Genomic DNA, 20,455 nt, shown 5'->3' on the forward strand with positions numbered 1-20,455 from the left:
CTAAATTCAAATGTATTGCATTATTGTGAAAGAGAGGGGAGTTGTGATTTGTTCCTGTACCCAAAAAACCTCCAATGCCTCAGGTCATTATTTCATTCCTGTCTCAACTACATTCAGTATGCTGCTGTGCCTTTCCAGATGGACCACAATTCTTTTTTTACTGCAGTCTGTTACAACCTGTCTTTCAAGTTTATTAATTTTTCTTGTTCATGACACATGCTGAGTCTATTGTGGATTTCTTTATGATTAATCCTTTCATGGTTTTGTGTGCATGCGTGCGTGTGTGTTTAAATACCGTAGTTTTCAGCAAGAATCCTGAAATGGCCTACTTCTCTTGACTTTTTGCTGTTAACAAGCTGTGTACTTTATGAGTTCTTTGAAAAGCCTTAACTGGCTTTTGGTGTTAGGGAGTGAAAATTATCTTGGACACCCATGGGACAGCAGCTTTGGCAATAAAAAATATAAAGTAGGCAGCCCAATCCTTAAAATATTCCACTGGTGCAAACTAGAACTGCAACCCTCTTATGCAAGTTTTGAGTTAACAGTTGAACGTTGTGAAGCATTATCATTATAGCACACTGCTGCAATAGTCATAAATGTTATTTTAAAATACGCATTTACTATTTGATGGATTTTCACCTCTACAGAAACGAGTTGTTCAAATATTAAAAGTAGCTACAGGGGGGAATGATGGCGTGTCTATGCAGCTGCATGAACGTTTACCAACCCTTAGAGCCATCTGTTCCTGCAGCCTTAACTAAACTTATTTTCCATTTATGTTTTCTTCTGTGTCACTTAGGTATAAACAATGGTCACTGAACATATGTGCAGTCTCATGAGGCATCATGCACAATAGTTAGATTTAGATATAAACAGGTGATGGGTGCAAATTTACAATGGGAGAATTTGAAAAGCCTCACCCATTTTCAACCAGACCAACACCTCTAAATCCAGGTCCAGTTCAAAATGGCGTTCACTCCTACTCCAGCTGCTTGGCAGCCCTTTCTGCCAGTCCCTCCTCCTTCCCATTACTTTCCAAGCATAAATAACTTTACTTTTTTTAAGAATGGGGAGGCAACAGTTGCTAACAGAAAGGTCTCTCTAGAGATAGGACAAACCTTCTCTCAACATCTTTTCCTGTTATTTCCTGTTGGAGAACTTGAGATTTGTAATTTCCTCTGGCTTCCAAATCGAATTGGAAGGAAATTCAGGCCTCCTTGTCTGTCATTTTTTCCCCTCTATTAACTCAGGGCTTTTTCAAGTATTTTCAAGGACAGTTAAAGAAAAAAGAATATTTTGAGGCAATCTGAGGGAAATTTGCCCATGGTTAAAGAGGGTTAGTGGTGGAGCGCTGCCTGGAGGCAGTTGGGATCTGGATGAGGGTGAACAAACTGAAACTAAATCCCGACAAGCCAGAGGTCCTCTTGGATCAGAAATCCATGATGCAGGTGCTGGCGTATTGCCCTACTCTTCATGGGGTTGCACTCCCCCTGAAAGAGCAGGTTCGCAGCTTGGGGTTATCCTGGACTTACAGCTGCTCCTGCAGGACCTTCTTGATGGTGGTGCCTGTGTTGTGGAATTTTCTCCCCTTTGAGCTGAGAACAGCTCCTCTTAACCTTCCAGCAAGGCCTAAAGACATTTTTATTTAGGAAAGCCTTTGAGGCCCAATAATGAGTGCTTTTAGGAATTTATTTAATGTTTTCATTGTTAGCCATTGTTAACAATTGTTAACAATTATTGTTGTTAGCCATCTTGGGTGCCTTTCGGGGGGGAAAAGGTGGATTACAAATCAATTACCTGTGCTTTTGAAGGGAGGAGAGTCTGTTGTTTACTGGTAATGTTGTACATAGTTGCATATGACATTGTTAGCATAATCTTGGGTTCAGAGTTTTGAAATTACTCTTATAGAGTAAATAACCGCTCTGTGTCTTAATTCATATGATCCATGATAGCTGTACATAACATCATGTAACACTATCTTAAAGTATGAAATTATTTCAGTGCTAATTATTTACTTTTGAAAGATCGCATTATACATATGGGACGAAGGCAATGGACCACATCTCACCCCAGTGCCTGAGTTTTGTACAGAAGATTCTCCTAAGGCTGTTCACTGTGCCACTGCATTCACTAATGTCCTTCCACTCTGTGTAAGTGTTTTCACATATTTTTTCTTTAGTAAGAGACATTGGCAAATTTAAGCAGTCAGTTTAGAATACATTTAAGATGGTTGGAAGATTAATTCTGCTTCTTCATAGTAAGTAATGTGAAACTTATGTTTATGCTGCAATATTATCATGATTGTATTTGTGCTAGACTAAACTCAACAGGCAGCCATGGTTCTCTGTATACGTGTTTGCCCCTTTCACTGATAGTGTGTTTATGTCTTATTTCAGTATACAAAGGTGTGTGCAGATGAAAGGAGTTGAACTCTTCCTTGCCTTTCCACACTCCAACATTTCAGGCACTTTTCTTCCATTTTTCTGTCATTGAAGTTACGTAAGAGGAAGCTGCTGGGGAGGGGGGAATGGAGAGAGAGGATGGAGAGGCAGAGATGGGTGAATTCAGGTCCCTTTATCCCCCCCCCTCATTTTTTCATGTTCAGATAAGAGTCATCCATTTTATACAAGAACAGCAAATATAATTGACTGCTCTGGCTACATCTAGAATGCCCCTGTGTCTGTGAGATAGAATGTGAGTTGAGTTGGTGTGGGTGGAGTTGCAACCAACACCAATTAGCCGTAAACAGGTGAAGTCTATTATCTCAGGATTAACAGGAAGCAAAAGAAGCTGCTAATGCAGAGTGTTGAAAAAAACTGGAGGAGACAGTTGGAAAGAGCTACAGGAGAAAGAGAAAGGGAAAAAAATCTTGTCTATTGTAAAGGGTTATTGTTGTAGCCTGTGAATTTGCTCCTGCTTTGCTACAAATCTTATGATACTGAACTTGGTAAGAAAAAACAAATGCTGTTTGGATTGATCAGACTGCATATGATGAACAGACTGCAAATGATGAAGCTCACAGGTTTGGGTGAGTGTCCCAGCTCAAAGTGGATAAGAGTCTGGCTTGATTACAGGAAACATGTGAAACATCAATCAAGTCCAGAATTCTGTTTCCCATGATAATCTGATGTCCACGTGGAAACCTGCCCATGTGACATGTAGAGAAATAGTCTTCCTTTGTGGTTGCCTCCTCAGCAGCTTATACAGAAGTATACTTTTGGTTAACATGAAGATTCCACATTGTTATTGCATGCCCGTACTGGGTCATTGGATGGTCACCTAAATGTTATCAGTGATATAGATTTAATGAAATGTTGGTTCAGTGTAGACTGCCTTCAGTGCAGATGGTGAAACTTGTATCTCTTTCCTCTCTGCATTTTAGTGTAGAAGTATGTATCTTTAGGACATATGTAACCTATTGAATAATATCCAATATCATTTATTCTTAAATAAATGTCTGTATCTGGAGGTCCTTGCCAGGAACTGAAGAGCCACAATTTATTTTTTTATTTATTCATTCATTCAATTTTTATACCGCCCTTCCTCCAAAGATGTCTACTCAGAAGTAGATCCTGTTGTGTTCAGTGGGGCTTAGTCCCATGTGACATGGTAAGCTTTATTTCTTACATGCCCAATAGGAGTTTTTTAATACACAGCAGCTGACGCACAGTTACATGGCAAGTAGTCCCTTGCTTTTGAAACGGTTGGACTTTTTGTGATTTAGCATTGGATCCGTCTGTTTTTCATGTTGTGTAACCAGGACCACAACTAGATCTGAGCTTGAACTGAACTCTGAAAATATGAGCCATTTCCCAATGTTTAAAATTTGTTTTTGAAAAATAAGTGGTTTGCTGAGCCCAATTTTGAACTGAACCAAGAGGACTTGGTCGTTATGAGTCATGACTAATATTCTGTTGGTTTCAGCAGAACTAAAATGCAACTAACCTTTACTAAACTATGGGCCCAGTCAACTTTCCAGCAATGATACTGCTGCAATGCAGCTTTGAGGTAAGGAAACAAATGTTCCCTTGAAAAAGCCTTGTTGACTGCCCCCCAATGCAAGATGAAGCACATGTCCCATTGGCACAGCTACACTGGTCCTTTTGCCTATAAACATTAAAAAGTGGAGAAACTTTGTTTATTACATATTGAAAGTACTGAAAATTTTAAAAGTGAACAGGACAAACATTTCATTATATACCTTGATTAAAAATTGGTAGAACTGTTGAGAGAGTATCATCTGACCCGTTAACATAAGAGCTCTGCTTGAGGCCCAGTTGAAATTCCTGTATCTCACAGTGGCCCATGAGATGCTTCAAGGAGCACACAAAACAAGACACCTGTATCATGTTGCCACTCCCCTGCATCTGGCAAGCTCCCCGTTTAAACTAAATATATGTTTAAAAATGCACTCGAGACTACTTTTATATAGTCTAACTCAGTATGTAATACTGCAAGTTTGGAAGTCCTAAGTTTGAATCATGCCAAGTTTGAATGAATTCATATCAAAGTTTACAGAGGGAAATCCCTACCAGTAATTTGCATTTGTAATTTATCTGATTTTTCAGAATTTAAATTAAGAGTGTAAATGAATAATGTCCTGTGTATGGAAAACTATAAAACTGTATTGGGCTGCACTCCTGTACATACTTTTCTGGGGAATAGGTCCCAATGAACTCAATAGGAATTACTTCTAAGTAGACACACATAGGGTTGTGCTGTTAATTGTGTGCATGCTGCTTATCCCAGAGCAATGTTTGGCCAAATCCCCTGCTAAGAAGTTGACTGCCAAATTCTGAAAACTATGAAGAACCATTATAGAAATTGATAGCTGCTGTAGGCTTAGATCCAAAGAGCCATACCACTTCCATACAAAACCAGAAGTGGGTCACAATCTTTATTTTTTGATTTTCAAAAGCTTGGGGAGCGCTGCAGAGGCTTCTGTGGGGCTCCCTGTACCCCTGGTAGGCTGCTGCTGAGTAAAACGAAGCACCTGTCACCCTTGGCAGCGACGCAGTCCTTGGGATCGAATCACTGCATTTTCCTCTTCCCCCGCAAAGGCTTACTGTGGCTCCCAATCTCCCAGAGAGTTTGTGAACTGCTGCCATAGGAAGTGATATGCTAATTAAGGCTCAGAAGACAAAGTATCTCAAACATTTTGCTAACTAGATGCAAGATGGAGAGAAAAACCCACAGAGATAGAAATAGAACCACATGAAATATGGTTCTCTTTTTTATGAAATATAATATGAAATATTTTTACAAAATATATGTATATGTCTATGAAATATATCTTTTTCATGACAGGTCTTGACAATCAGTGCTTAATATTTGAATAAATATAATTATTCATGTTGCTACATATTCTTGTTCAGATGGTTCTCTAATATATATGGACAGTCAGAATACCATTAGAATTGTAGAGGAAAACACTGCTGGACCACACTGACTCGGTTTTAATTACTTAAATTTGAGAAATAGAAAATGTATCTTGTTCTACTGTCTTAAACTGCTTTTTTGTAGACTAGAGTATAGAGCTATATTTGGAGAGCTTTTGATTACAAATACTTATTCATGCATTGTACACTTGTTTGTGGTAAACTTGTTTGATGTAGACATTTTATTTTTAGGGAAATCCTTTGAAGAATACAGATATCTTTGTTGCTGTAAAAACATGCAGGAGATACCATAGAGAAAGAAGTAAGTTCTAGATTAAAAGTTTTTTAAAATATGCAATCATTTCTGAAACTTGTTTTATTAGTCTGTATAAAATCTTGAAGGAAGTATAGATGGGCCCTTGTTGTCTGTAGGGGTTCTGTCCTCGGAACCCCTGTGGATGCCAAAATCCACAGATGTTGAAGTTTGTGGATTTGGGCACCTGAAATCCTCCAGACACAACTGGAGCTTGCTCTGATCGCATCCAGAGAACCTTCTGAAGGCCGGAGGTGCCTCCCCAGCCTTCAGCAGGCCCAAAATTGTGACTTCTGGTTTTCAGCTGAAAACTGGAAATAGTGATTTTTGGCCTTCAGAAACAGGGGCCAAAACAGGGGCCTCCGGAACAGGGGTCGGCAACCTTAAACACTCAAAGAGCCATTTGGACCCATTTTCCGGAGGGAAAAATCCTCAGGAGCCACAAAACCCTTTTGACATCTAAAATGAAGATAACACTGCATATGTAGTTTTTTTACCTTTATGCTCTTATAGGTTCCATTTTTATAATGTAGCCCCCTCTTGTAGCTTTTAGTTAGCTTTGTCATACATTGTTGTCCTCTGTTTTCAGACGCCTGGTCCTCTATGGCCTCTGGTGGGCCGCTGTGAGATTGGTGGGCCACTGTGAGATACAGGAAGCTGGACTAGATGGGCCTATGGCCTGATCCAGTGGGGCTGTTCTTATGTTATGTTTTGCCTGATTCCAAGGCCATTCTCTGCCTGGAGAATTATGCCCACTTTAAGCAAATTAGCTCCCCTTCTTTCCCCCAACAAATGACCCTGGTTCTGCCCTGCACTCCTGCTGGACCCCACCTCCAGGGTGGCTCACCTGTTCAACCTGCAGAGGTCCTCTCCTGCCAGCAGCCTCCTGCCACTACAGCAGACCCTTGGTCCTCAGCAGGTCTTGGGCACAGCAGCCACACACCAAACTCCAGTGTCTCCAGCAGTCCATTAGTCACAAAGTCAGTCAGAGTATCCAGGGCAGAGTCCAAGGTCAGATTCCAAAGTAAATCAGAGTATCCAAGTCAATAAGGCAAGTCAGTCTCCCCTCCAACCTGCACTCCTTCTCCAATCCACACCCCCCTTCCTGCCTCAGGTGCTCCTTATATCCCTGAGGGCCCTATTGCCTTCAAGTGGCTGCAGCTGTGCAGCACACTCTGCTGGATGCCCAGGCCTTAAAGGGGCCACTGCTGACACCACAGCCTACCTCTTCACCAGATCTTCCAGGATTCCAATACATATGTCTGTTATGAAAAACATCTGCTTATCTTACATGGATACTAAAGAACTCCCCCCACCTTCCAGAGGCACCCTGCTGGAAGGAAAAAAGGACACAAACTCCAGAGGTGGGGAAGAGAAGAAGCCAGAGGTGGGGAGGGGAGCCACAGGCCAGCTTCTGCCCTGCCTGCCTGCCTGCCCTCCCTCACTCAGGCTGCAACCCTCTCCACACTATCCTGGGAATAAGCCCCATTGACTACAATGGGACTTCTTAGCAGTCAAGTTGGTTGGGGCTCTCAGGTTGCAGTCCTCTCCACACTTTCCTGGGAGGAAGCCTCACTGACTACTAGTGAGTAGACCTGCATAGGAGGGGGCTGAGGCTGCAGCCCTCCACACCTTCCTGGGAGGAAGCCCCACTGACTACAGCTTACTTGTGAGTAGACCTGCACAGGAGGGGGCTGAGGCTACAGCCCTCCACACCTTCCTGGGAGTAGGCCAGGGACTACATTGGGGCTTGCTCTCGAACAGACCTGCGCAGGCTCCCACTCACCCGTCCTTGCGCTTGGCCTTGAGCAGGCTCCAAGGCTGCCATCCCACGCACCCTTTCCTGGGAGTAAGCTTCATCTGCTGTAAAGGGGCTTACAACTGAGTAGACACGCATAGGAGCAGGCTCCAAGGCTGCCATCTCAGGCACCCTTTCCTTGGAGTAAGCTTCATCTGCTGTGATGGGGCTTACTACTGAGTAGACACACAGGATGTCTCCTCTGCTGTGGAGGAAAAACCTCTCCTTGCACTGAGTGGGGACCTGCAAGGGCTCGCAATGGCTGAGGAGGAGGGCATCCTGCTGGAGAGTTGGGGAAGGGAAAAACAGGGAGCTGAAGCCTGCAGAGCAGGCAAAATTGAAAAGGGAAACCAATGTGGGGCAGGTGGGGGTGAAGGGAGAGGAGGGCAGTGAGCTCAGGGGGCAGAGGGAAGCAGCCTGCCCTCCCAACACAGGTGCCTCCTGTTACCCCCTTTGCCACTTTCACTGGGAGGAGCCGCAGCAGACAGCTGAAAGAGCCACAGGTTGCCAACCCCCTGCCCTAGAAGACCTTCTGAGTGTGGGGTGGGGGAACCTTCATGGTCCTCAGAACACCTCCAAAGGAATGCTCACAGTAAGGAATGAGAGTGAGGAATGCTCACAATTTAAAAAACAAACACAATTCAGTAGTCATTTATTTTTTTAATTGAGAATCTTCCATCAGATTGCTACCTGGAACTAACTGGATGTTAGCACAAGTACAGGAGAGACCAGATTTTCAGAACAGGTTGTTAGCGGCCTCTCCAGTTAAAACCGAATCTTTAGCAGATTTCTCAGCTTTTGGCTAGATGCAGAACTGGGAGTGGTGCTGCAGTTAGCTTCTAATACTACCAAAAAAAGAGAGAGTGAAAGCCCCAGAGCAGAGCATACTTTAAATGTACAATTTAAAGGAAATGAGAATGTTCTTTAAAATAGTTTGGGCTTTATTTCACTTTTAATTATTTGAAGAGATACTGAGTTGCATGTTGCAGCAGAGGAAAAGCAAGAAGGGCAGCATCAAAAAGAGTGTGGGAAGTTTCCCAAGGGGTGAATTGAGAAGCTTTTTGTATGTGACTAGAGCACATTTTTCTGAGCGTTTTGCTCTACGAAATGTGTGAACTGCAATTTCTCTGAGGTTAAGCTGTTTTCTGTGCCAGACTGCCTGGTCTCTGCCCCAGTTTCTGCTACTGAGAAAATGAGAACTTAAGAGTATATATCAATCATTCTGTTTGGTATTCAGAGTATTCTTCTCTGCTTTACTCTATGGGACCATCCATAAAGTACCATTGATCATGGTGGAGAATAGAAAACTTGTGACAGAGGAGGAATGGTATATTGATTAAAACAGGGAAAAATGTGACATGGGAGCAGAATCAGATGCAGTTTAATGAAGTGTTTAAAATGGAGAATACTTTATAGACTGTCCCAGTGCATTTTTGAATTCCATTTTTATTCAGAAGTCTGAGAATAGTGGGCTTTGGTCCACACTGCATTGAACAAGAAGGTGTGAAAGCAATTATCTTTTACATTAATCACCATTTTTTTTATTTTTTCATCCATCCATATGGGGCCTAGAGATGCCAGAGAAGAAAGGGGAAGGTATATTTAAAACGTCTTCATGGACAGTATTATATTCTAGAACTAAGTTGTGTAATAATTAGAGGTTGAATTTTAGCAAGAGTTTAACCAGGGTTGAGGAGCAGCTTCAGACTGCATGGCATTCTTACTGATGGTAGCTGACTGAAAAATTTCCTTTACATACTATTTGTCATGTATTTCATGCATTCCTTGGATGTCAGTGATCACTTCAGTAGGCTGTACGTTATTCCAACTGGGTTGTATGTTGAAAGCAATCAACCTTCAGCTTTCTCTCTACTTCAAATAAGAGTTAAAATAAGACCTTGCTTTCGTTATTAACTTTATTTTGCAAATGACAATAGTTGACGCTTATTATCCGGGGTGGGGGGGGGGGTCTGTTCGAAGATAAGGAAAAACACGAATAAAGAAAACTGCAGGTTGTTTGAATCTGCAGTTTTCCAGCTGATTCCAAGCCCGATTGAAGCTATGCACTAGCTGGGTCTGGAGACTTTCTGAAGCTCAGAGACCTTTAAACATGACTTCCAGTTTTCATTCTGACGCCCCCAGAGGCTGTGGGCGGATGCGTGCGTCCTCTGTGGGCTTCAGAAAGCCTCTGGACCTGACTGGAGCAGAGCGCTGGTCAGGCTCAGAGGGCTTGGGAGCTGTGGATGATCAAATTTGCAGCTTCCAAACCTGCGGATAATGCTGGCCCCCTGTATATGATGGCAGATAATTCAGAAAGTAAATTTGCTGTCCTTTTAATAGATCCAGAATCTCTCCTTCCCACAAAAATACCCATTTTGGTTTCCAGGTGTTGGGCCCCACAAGGTTTAAACAGTTTTTATTGTCTAAGGTGGGAATGTACATCAGGAAACAAACATTTTTTGAAATTTTATGTTTTTACTTCATCACTCCCTTGAAAGCTCAGATTAAACATGTTCTAGAAAGGATCTGCCTATTACTTTCAAGTTTAGATGCTTAGTCATACTCTTGAAAAAGTAAATGTTAAAAATGACAAAACCTTGAACAACCTTCTCCCAAGAATACTCTTCACAGATGTTCACCAGAACAGCTAGTGCCTTTAGCATTGTTTTTCATCAGCCACGCTTAGAATCCTTCTGAAAGGGAAGAGGATTGGGCAGATTCCATCAGGGCTAAAACAAGACATTAAAGCACAAGGGTAGCTACTACTAAAGGCAGCCCACATCACATCTTTTTCCTCATGATGTCTAGTATTGCAAAATGTGCAACATAATTGCATTACGAGTTTCCCAGCCATCACAGTTTGCAGCCAATGAAGTGAAGCACAGTCAGGGAATTGTGCAATGTGATGTGTCATGCATTTTGTATTATCAGATGTTACAGGGAACAGAAGAAGAAATTATACAGGTTTTTTGCTTTCAGTGGCTGCCACATGTGTGCCATAACATCTAGTTCTAGACATACAGCATTGCCTCCAAATCTCTTCTTTATTTCTTGTATACCCCTCTTTTCTTAGGCCCTCAATTGTATGTATAGGATTGTGCCTAATCCTGGCGTGAATATGGTCCATACAGAGTGTTAATGGGTAGCATCTCAACTCTTGTTTCCACTGTCAGGAGCTTCCTCCATGAATTAAAGGAGTGTGCCTTTTGTTCACTCACACCAGGGGAAAGATCCCTTGTGCACGAGCAGAATGCAAGACTTTTTTATTTCAAACACCTTTCCATGGTGAGGGGGGGGGGGACTTGACCAGTTGAGGATAGTTGGGGACCTGCTAGACTTTCATATACTGATGCTTTTATGTGTTAATCTTCTAAATTTAGGCCACTGTGGTTTTTCAGTATTGTTTTTATGTTTTACTATGTATATTTTTATCTTGTTGTAAGCCTTCCAGAGTGAAAACTCTATGGTGATATCACATCTTTGATTGTTTAGGAGGGTGGCCAGTGCTGGCCCTACTTTTTCTGATCTGCTTGTGTAAATGGATGATTGATCAGTGTAGCCCAGCTCAGGTTACACATTATTTGCAGGAGTTCAATGTGCTGAATGAGTTTGTATCTACAACAGTGCATTTTACAATACTGTGCAATGCAAATTACAATGCTGTAATTTAACATGTCAGTACCACAAGTTCACATACTTTAAAAAATCCATTTTCACCTACATTTCAGATTGTTTATTTTGCAGTACCCATTGTAAAACAGACCTGGGAAGGAGAGGCTGCTCTAATTGAATACTACAGTGATTATGCAGAAAGTTCAATTCCCACTATTGATTTAGGTGTGCCGAATACTGATAGAGGTAAGTTTTAAAGGAGTGTTAAACTTCTATTACTCTGCACCATAATAGTGTTTTCACAATAGAATATACAGAAAATAAGATGTACTTTACAGGCTTCAGATTGGGGCCTTCAAGCAAGATGCCCTCAGTAGCCCCTCAAATGTGAAAGTTGGACTCCTAAACCCCACTTCCTGGTAGTAACAATAGTTACTGCTCTTCCTTTTGATGCCAGTATCATATGGAATAAGTCCCAGCAGGAAAGGATGGAGCTCCGTGTTGAAAAGTAGGTACATTACTACCAGCAGGACTCTAGGGGGCAGTGTGTTGTCCAGGCAGCAGATTACTCAGAAGCTACTTGTCTTAGACCTTTACTCTTGTCTTCTTTGATCTGTGCAGGTGTTTCCCTACCTTTCTTCCTTCATTCCTCCTCTTCTTTCCCTTATCTCCCCAAATTCAATCTCTCTCCATGAGCTGTGACTAGCCTCGTGAAGTCCACCATGCCGTGTGGTCTTGTGCACCCATGCAAAAGGAATAACTCAGTTTCCCTCCAAGTCTAAGACTTGTACAGCTAACAGAGATGTACATGCTTGCGAATTGGAAGTAAAGTAGTTTTGTTGGGAACCTTTTTACTACCTCTGCTCCTATTTTATTGTTAACAACAGACTAGTGGGGATTCATGGGGAGCAGTCAGAAAAAGGTTCTTCTGCTACATGACTCTGGTTGATTGAGACCCCTTTTCCAACATTCAGCAGCCAGGAAGATGAGCAACAGCATTTCTTTCTCCCCATGGCAACAGGCTCTCTCTGTCACTGAGTGAAATGAATTACTTTCTGTGGCCCTACAGAGGTAACAGTGAGAGGAGAAGGCACAAAGACAAGAGCCTTTTTGTGTGACTAGGTGGAATTCAGTTGGAAGCAATGGTAACCTCTCCTGCTAGCTGTGAATGGATAGGAGAAAGACACTCATAATTTCAGCCTATTCCCATTTGCTTTTGCGGCTACCCTTGCGCTATCATGAGTCCCAACAGTGTGAGCACAGGGGCACCCATGATACTGCTACTCACCTTCTTCTACCACTTGCTCACCAACAGTAGCAGTTCTAGTTGTGTCTGTCTGGAGACTGTGGAAAGGAAGTTCAACAATGATTGAACAACCATTGCCTGTTCCAGGGCAAAGAGCTAGTACAAGCAGTAAAGAGACAAGCTGTCATCCCAAAGCAGAGTGTGGGAAGGACCTCTTAAGAAAACAAAACAAAACTAAGCCCCTTTTCCTCCACTTAAGTCCACAGGCCAGTTATCTGCTGCTCCTCTCTCTCTCATACACTATGCTCATCCTCTCTCTCTGGATTTCACAACCTACCCAGTTCGAATGACACAAAGAACCAAGCAAGGAGATTTAAGGACACTGGGTAATCAGAATTCACTTATCTAGTATGCAGATTTGGGTTTGGGAGGACTCCAGTCAGCATTGGGTGCCCATGAAGTTCATGGGCCTCAGTCGGTATTCAACCATCCTGTTCACTGACATCAAACCTGAATATGTCCACCAGAGCTGGGAGTGTGTGTGTCCATAAAGTAGGCTTAGAGATGTGTGGTTTTTTTAGCTCTGTTTCTTAGTCACTTGTTCCTACTTTCTTTTCCCTTAGTGTCTACCTTCCCTAATATCTTTTTCTTAGGTGTCCTGCTTTCTCCATCCTTCATTCCTGGTCTTTCCTTTGACCTTGCTTGCCTCACCTGCTCCTTTTCTACATGCCTCTACTACTGCTTCTATAGTGGCATACCTATCCACTCTGGAGCCTAGTGCAAAGTTAAAAATGATCCCCCCACGTCACACCTGGAAGTGATATCACTTCTGAGTGCGACGTTGCACTGGTGGTTTTTTAAATTCAAAAATAAAAAATCTACCGCCACCCACAGCCCCCCTGCTGCTCGCCCCCAAGCCCCAGGAACAAGGGGACCAAGGAGCCAGAGACTGCAATCCCCACTGCCTCTCTTGCAAAGAACACAATTTTTTTCTGGCACTTTTTGCAAGAGGCATGAGTGGATATCTGGGGGGTGCACAATTGCACAGGTGGGAGGCCAGACTGTTGCCCCCAGGCAGCCTGCAGCCTAGTACAGTTGCTACCTCTGCACACCACTAGCTACACCACTTCTTCCACTCCTTTTCATTGCCTCTGCATTCTTTTACTCCTCTGGTCCTCAAGATGATCCCACCCCAACCTGCCTTTCTTTTAATTCTTGCTTCCTCCTTCCAATAGTCCTATTTAATTCTACCTTCTAATTCAATGCTATCTTGTCTCAGATCTCTACCTTTATTTTTTTTTTTCATTGTTGTTCAGTCAGTGGAGATATAATCATGCAAGTAAGTAAGGGGGAAGAGAGAGAGAGAATTGTGTATTGACAAGTGATTTTGCAAAGGCACACAAGCCTGCATTCTTAGTGTGTCTATGGTTTTCCCTATTGCAGTTCCTTACGGAAAAGTATTATCTGGTGCTTTCTTTCAGGGAAGAAGTTGCAGATTCCACAAACACAACCTGTTACTGTCCCTCTTTCTCAACTTTCCAATGGTATCTCTCCTTCCTATTCCACAACGTAGTCTAGGAGAATATAGACCTACGCAAATCAAGCATTATTCACTTCTACCACAGATAGATGTGTTTAGATATATAGAATATATTTTTCTAAAAAATACTGTTTTTAACATTACCTTCCCGAATACAATTCAGACTTGTTCCACCAATACATTTTGCCTCTGCCAGCCTACTAGCTGAGAGATAAATCAGATTGGCGTAATAATTATGATTGATCTTTATATCCATAACAAAGAACCTCAGTTGATGACAACTAAGGGTGTTGGCATGTGAAGTCTTTAAATATGGTACTGGAGTAATAGCTGCTTATATCACTTCAATCAGAAATTTTGTGCAAAGTTAAAAAGTAATTCTCTGGGAAGGAAGGATGGCATTCCTACTGCTGGGATGCCCCTCCTCCTGGAAGGTAGGATTGGAACCTCAATGAATGGATACTCCTCCCATGTTGGGGGTGTCCCATGCTGCTCCCCAGTTCCAGTCGTACCTTCTAGGAACGAGGACGGACTTCTCTCGTGCTCTACCACAACATCAGTATTTTTCTTTTTTTAATTTTTCCTTTGGCCTTCTTCCCTGGAGCAGGGGGGTAGAACTTCCCCCCCCCTACTCCCAGGCTCTGAACAAGCCAGAGCCTGCCTGCTGGTGGGACTCAGCGCTGCCTCCCCCCTCACTGCAAGCGGGCAGGAACGGTGGGTTGAGGCAGTGTGGGAGGCTTCCGACCTCCTCCCCCACACGGAGCCAGCCGCAGATCACCAGCAGTGGCAGCGGTGCCTTCCCGGCAGGGCAGCAAACAGGAGTACCGGAGCCATGTGGTGGGCGCCATCTTGGGCCCTCCCCCCTTCCCTGCGGGAGGGACTCAGGCCCAGGCAGCCCAGCGGCGGAGCGCTCTGCAGGCCCCAGTGATGCTATGCCTTGCAGGGGGCTCACCAGGGCGGCGAAGTGCCCATCGGTCACTCCCCCAGGTGGCAGCGGAGTGGCGAGGAGGCGGCAGGCAGCGGGCTCCCCCTTTCATCCGGCACGGCCCCCTGCAGACCTTCAGTAGCAGCAGCAGCAGCAGTGGACCCTGTAAGCCTCCAGACAGTGCAGCCACCCCTTCTTGGCAGCGGTGGGCGAGCGCAGGGGGGAGCAGGAACGCCAACAGGCAGTGCGCCCGGCGGGCGGCGCTACTGCACCCCTCACAGCGGAATCACCACGGGGCAGGCACCCCCCCGGGGGTCGCGGCGAAGGCCCCCCCTCCAGGCAGCACCTCCCACGTGGGCTACCTGCCCTACACCGCGGGACAGGCCAGCTAGGCAGGGGGAAGCATGGTGTGGGGGGAAGGGTGAGCACCCAGGCAGGCTGAGCTGACCCCCCCATCTTTTCCAGTCTTACAGCTTTGTGAGGCCCCCCCATAGAGGACGGGAACCTGCAGGGCCTGGGGCCACAGCCCCAAGGAGGACAGGAGGAGTACCAGGACCCACCTGGCACCACAGTTACCCCAGGGGGACATGGCCCTACCATAAGCCAGTATGGGCCAGTCCGGGGGGGATGTTTGCGCTGTCCCAGGCCCAAATTGAGGACATGGTGCGACAGATCCTGGAGGAAGCCAGCAGCCCCAGGCCCACCGAGGGGGGCAAGAGGAAGCATAAACGGCCCCCCATCCTCATCCCGCTCCGATTCCACCAACCCTGAGAAGGAGCCCCCCCCACGCAGGCGGCATAAGGCCAAGGGTAAAAAGGGCAAATCAGAAAAGCCCAAACGCTGCAAGCAGACCAAGGAATTCAGCAGGGCAGCCTCCTCAGACACCTGGGAGTCAGTCACCCCTGACCCGTCTGAGGACTCCAGGGAGGAGGGGGAACTCACCGGTGAGGACGAAGGGGCCGCAGAGGAAAGTAGGGACAAGCTTTTCCCTTTGGACCTGTACCCATGCCTATTGGCCAAGGCAGCAGGCATATTGGACTTAGGTGACAAAGGGGAAACCGAGGCAAGTGAGGCTTCAGAGCCTTGCAGGCCCAGCTCCAAGTTCCTCCGTCCCCAGAAGGCCACCACCAAGGCTGGGTTCCCTTCCCAGACCCCTTGGCAGGCCCTGGAGGCTGAATGGGGGGCACCCACCAGGTGAGTGTACCCCATGCTCTGTGGACAAACTCTATTGTCTGCCAGCTGATGTTATGGAGCAGCTGAAGGTCCCGGGCGTGGACTCCCCGATGGCAGCACTACCTTCCTCAGCCGTGCTGCCCTCAGTGGGGGAGGGGGTCCCCAGGGACCCTTGCGACTGACAGGTGGAGAGCACTCTCAAGAGGGATTTTGAGGCCTCTGCCCTAACCATTAGGGCATCAGCCACCACCTCCATTATGACAAGAGCTCTTATGGCCTGGGTAGAGGACCTGATGACCTCAGACAATTCCCTGTCTAGGCCCACATGTAACACCCTCAAGAAGTTGTCACTAGCAGCAGCCTTCTCAGCAGACGCTTCCCTGGAGGCCATGCAGTTAGCGCTAGAGCAGTGACTGCAAATGTAGTGGCTAGGAGGCAAGTCAGCAAGGCCAGGCCAGCCCTTTCTCTCACAACGCCCTGCATTCAGACCTGGAGGCTCCTTCAGGGACTCTGCCTCCCGCAAGCCCCGATGGGCCAAATCGAAATTCTTCCCTAAGTCCCGCCCCCCTGTGGAAGGAGATTCTTCTTCCTCTTTCCACAGGGCCGCCAAGCCCACCCACTCCGCATGACGCTGGACCACGGACAGGGGGCCCCCAGATCGGAGGATGCTTCCAGCACTTTGCGGCATATTGGAGCAAGATCACCACAGACCCCTGGGTGCTGGAGATAGTGACCAGGGGCTACTCTTTGGAGTTCAAGACCAAGCCCGGGAACTACTTCTGGACGGTGCCACGGTATAAGGTACAGGAGAAGCACCAGCGCATGCGAGCGGCTATTCGCCACCTGCTGGACATCAGAGCAGTCGAGCCAGTCCCGCCGGCACAGAGGGGCAAGGGAGTCTACTCCATCTTCTTCCTGGTCCCAAAGAAGAGCGGCAGCACGAGATCGATCCTTGACCTCAAGTAGCTGAACCCGTTCCCCTGGAAGCTCCGTTTCAAGATGGAGACCTGGAGATCCATAGTGGCAGTGCTGGAGAAGGGGGGCGTGCTGGGCTCTGTGGACCTCTCCGATGCTTATATGCATATTCCTATACGACCAGACCATCACCACTTCCTGCGCTTCTGCTATGGATCATGCCATGTACAGTTCCATGTTCTTGCTTTCGGCCTGACCTCAGCCCCACATGTGTTCATGAATGTCCTTGTGGCCCTCGTGGCTCACTTGCACCTCCAGGGGATTTTCCTGTACCCCTTCCTGGACAACATCCTGATCCGAGTCCCCTCCAAGGCTCGTGCCCTAAGGGACATCCAGATCACTGTAGACACCCTCGAGAAAGTGGGGTTCGTGATCAACAGGGAGAAGAGCTGCCTGCAACCAAGCCACCAGTTGGTGCACCTGGGCCTGCTACTGGACACTACTGAGTACAGGGTCTCTCTGTCCTCAGAGAGGCGCGAGAAGATGTGGCAGCTTCTGGTGATGCTGCTCATGACACAGCAACAGGATGTGTTGACGCTAGCCAGGCTGTTGGGAACGATGGTGTCTTGCCAGGATGTTATACCATGGGCACGCTTCCATGCCAGGACACTCCAGAGATTCCTCCTGTGCTTTCAGCAAGAGATAGAGAACAACATCCACTACAAGACCTCCATCCCTCCCAAGATCAGGAAGGAGCTGGCGTGGTGGAGGAGCCACTCCAAACTGGCAGAGGGTTCCCCACTCTGCAACCTGGAGTGGACAGTGATCACCACGGATGCCAGCCTTCTGGGGTGGGGAGCCCGCACAAGGGGGGCAGTTGCCCAGGGAGGAGTCCCGCATGCACATCAACCTGCTGGAACTCAGAGCCATCCATCTGGCGCTGGGCAAATTCGCCCACCTGATCCAAGGCCAGCAAGTTCTAGTGAGAACGGACAACATAACCGCCAAGGCTTACATGAACAAACAAGGAGGCCTATGATCCATGGCCCTCCACAAAGAGGCTGCAGCCATCATCACTTGGGCTGAAGCCCATCTCGTAGCCATACGGGTGGAGCACATGGCCAGAGTGGACAATGCTGCAGCGGATTGGCTAAGCAGGCGGCGGATCCTGGAGACAGAGTGGGAGTTAAACCCGCGGGTCTTCAGCCTAATGAGAGAGAGATTCGGGACTCCACTCGTGGACCTCTTAGCCACGAGAGAGAACACACAGATCCAAAGATTCTTTGCAAGGGTCCCACAAGAGGGGGCAGAAGCCATAGACACTCTAAGCAGCCCCTGGCCTCAAGGGTCTTCTGTATGCCTTTCCACCAGTTCCGCTACTCCAGCGTCTCCTCAACAGAATCAAGCTGCTCTGGGCCGAAGTCATTCTGATCCCAGGTGGCCCAGACGTCCGTGGTTCCCAGAGCTCCTACGCCTGTCAACATAGAACCATTGGACATTCCCGCTAAATCAGGACCTCCTGTTCCAGGGCCCGATGGCACATCCTCAGCCACACCTCTTCAATCTGACAGCATGGAGGTTGAGCGGAGCATGCTAGCCAGGCTGGGGTATTCTGACAGGGTCACCGCCACTTTGCTGGCCTCACGTAAGTCCTCCACTAGGAAGGTGTACCAGTCCACCTGGCACACCTTTATTAGATGGGTGGAGGCTAGGGGGGTCAGAGTGGTCATGGCTGGGGTAAAGCACGTCTTGGTCTTCCTGCAGGAGGGTCTGGACATGGGTCTGTCCACCAACACACTCAAGAGACAGGTGGCGGCCCTCGGCAGCATCCTGGGAGCAGGCTCAGGGGAATCCCTGTCATCCCATCCTCACGTCCGCAGGTTCCTAAGGGGGGTGGCACTGCTGAACCCCCCGACGGTCCACAGGTTCCCTAGCTGGGACCTGAACAAGGTTCTGGAGACCTTCACTCAGGCACCCTTCAAGCCTCTGGCCTCAGATACCATGAGGGAACTCACCTTCAAGGTTCTCTTCCTAGTGGCGATTATCTCAGCCAGGAGGATCTCGGAGCTTGGGGCCTTGTCTATCAACCCCAAGCTGTGCATTTTCCGTAAGGACCAGGTGGTATTTCGCCTGGATCTGACCTTTGTCCCAAAGGTCAACTCCCTATTTCACAGGGCTCAGGAACTGATTCTCCCATCCTTCTGCCCCAAGCTGGTGCACCCCAGGGAGAAGGCATGGCACACTCTGGACGTGCGTAGGGCCTTACATTATTACACCAGGCGCACTAGAGACTTTAGGAAGTCAGAGTCCCCGTTTGTAACCTACCAGGGCTCCAACCAAGGCCACAAGGCCTCAGCCAGTTCACTAGCGCGCTGGTTAAAAGCGTGCATATGGCTGGCCTACCAGGCCAGAGGGGAAGTTCCCCCAGAAGGGATCAAGGCTCACTTCCTCAGGAGCGCTGCCACCTCCTGAACACTGTGGAGTTCAACAGGTACAAATCCCTCATTGAAACCTGTAGGGCGGCAACGTGGTCTTCAGTCCACACCTTTGCCGAGCACTACCAGATAACCATAGCCACTTCATCGGACACCGCTATGGGATGTAAGGTGTTGCAACAGGTGGTGAGGCCGTGAGCGACCCCTTGCTGGCCCACCCTTCTGGTTGGCTCTGGTATATCCCAGCAGTAGGAATGCCAGCCCTTCCTTCCCAGAGAAAGTAGGAATTTCTTGCCTGAGAATTCCAGTTCTGGGAAAGGAAGGATGGCATTCCTACTGCTGGGATGCCCCTCCTCCTGAAAAGTAGGATCAGAACCTCAATGAACAGATACTCCTCCCACGTTGGGGGCGTCCCATGCTGCTTCCCAATCCAGACTTGACAAGCAGGAAAAGACCTGATGCCCCCCTGCTCCTCAGCAGTGGCCTGGCCCTTGATTTGTGGCGTGTCCACTGTGAGGGTTGACTATGGCAGTACCTAGCCAACTGTAGGAGTAACTACAAACAAACAACAACCAACAACCCCAACAACCATGCAAAAAGATCCCGCAAGGGTTTTCTGCTCCCTGTGGGGAGGCCTGAGGTAGCAGTGCACCCACCTAGCTGGAGAAGCCGCAGGCAGAATGCCATCCTTCCTTTCCCAGAACTGGAATTCTCAGGTAAGAAATTCCTACTTTTTGTGCATACTCATCAGTAATTTTAAATGGGTAACATATGACTCCCTTGGATATAGTCTGAATTATCAGAGCTTCCTGATCTGATGATTGTATATTTCATGTATCTTTATTACATGACCTGTTCTCTAGAATTATTAAGGTGATGATGGTTTGTTTTTGGAGAAAAAAATCCTTTGTAATTTCTAAAAACAAGTGAGTTAGAAATGGTGATTATAAATTTTTCTTGTTACTTAATATTGAGCTAATTAAAGGGATTTAAAAATACACTTGGGTCGTTAACATATTCAGGGCACTGTTGATAGCATTAGTGATTTTCAGCATTTTTCATCTCATGGCACACTGACAAGGGACTAAAATGGTCAAGGCACACCACCAGGTTTTTGACC

At 46.7% G+C, this 20,455-nt stretch overlaps 1 protein-coding gene across 1 annotated transcript in view; it reads left to right on the forward strand.

The window, feature by feature from the left end:
• Window positions 1–20,455, forward strand: part of B3GLCT (beta 3-glucosyltransferase) — a 98,732-nt gene that overhangs the window by 56,618 nt on the left and 21,659 nt on the right. The window contains exons 9-11 of the mRNA XM_066620275.1: window positions 2,025–2,150; window positions 5,631–5,700; window positions 11,234–11,347. Of these exons, the coding sequence (XP_066476372.1) occupies window positions 2,025–2,150; window positions 5,631–5,700; window positions 11,234–11,347 (310 nt within the window). The remainder of the gene's footprint in view (window positions 1–2,024; window positions 2,151–5,630; window positions 5,701–11,233; window positions 11,348–20,455) is intronic.

Source organism: Tiliqua scincoides, chromosome 3 (genome assembly GCF_035046505.1).
Source record: "Tiliqua scincoides isolate rTilSci1 chromosome 3, rTilSci1.hap2, whole genome shotgun sequence".
Lineage (NCBI taxonomy): Eukaryota > Metazoa > Chordata > Lepidosauria > Squamata > Scincidae > Tiliqua > Tiliqua scincoides.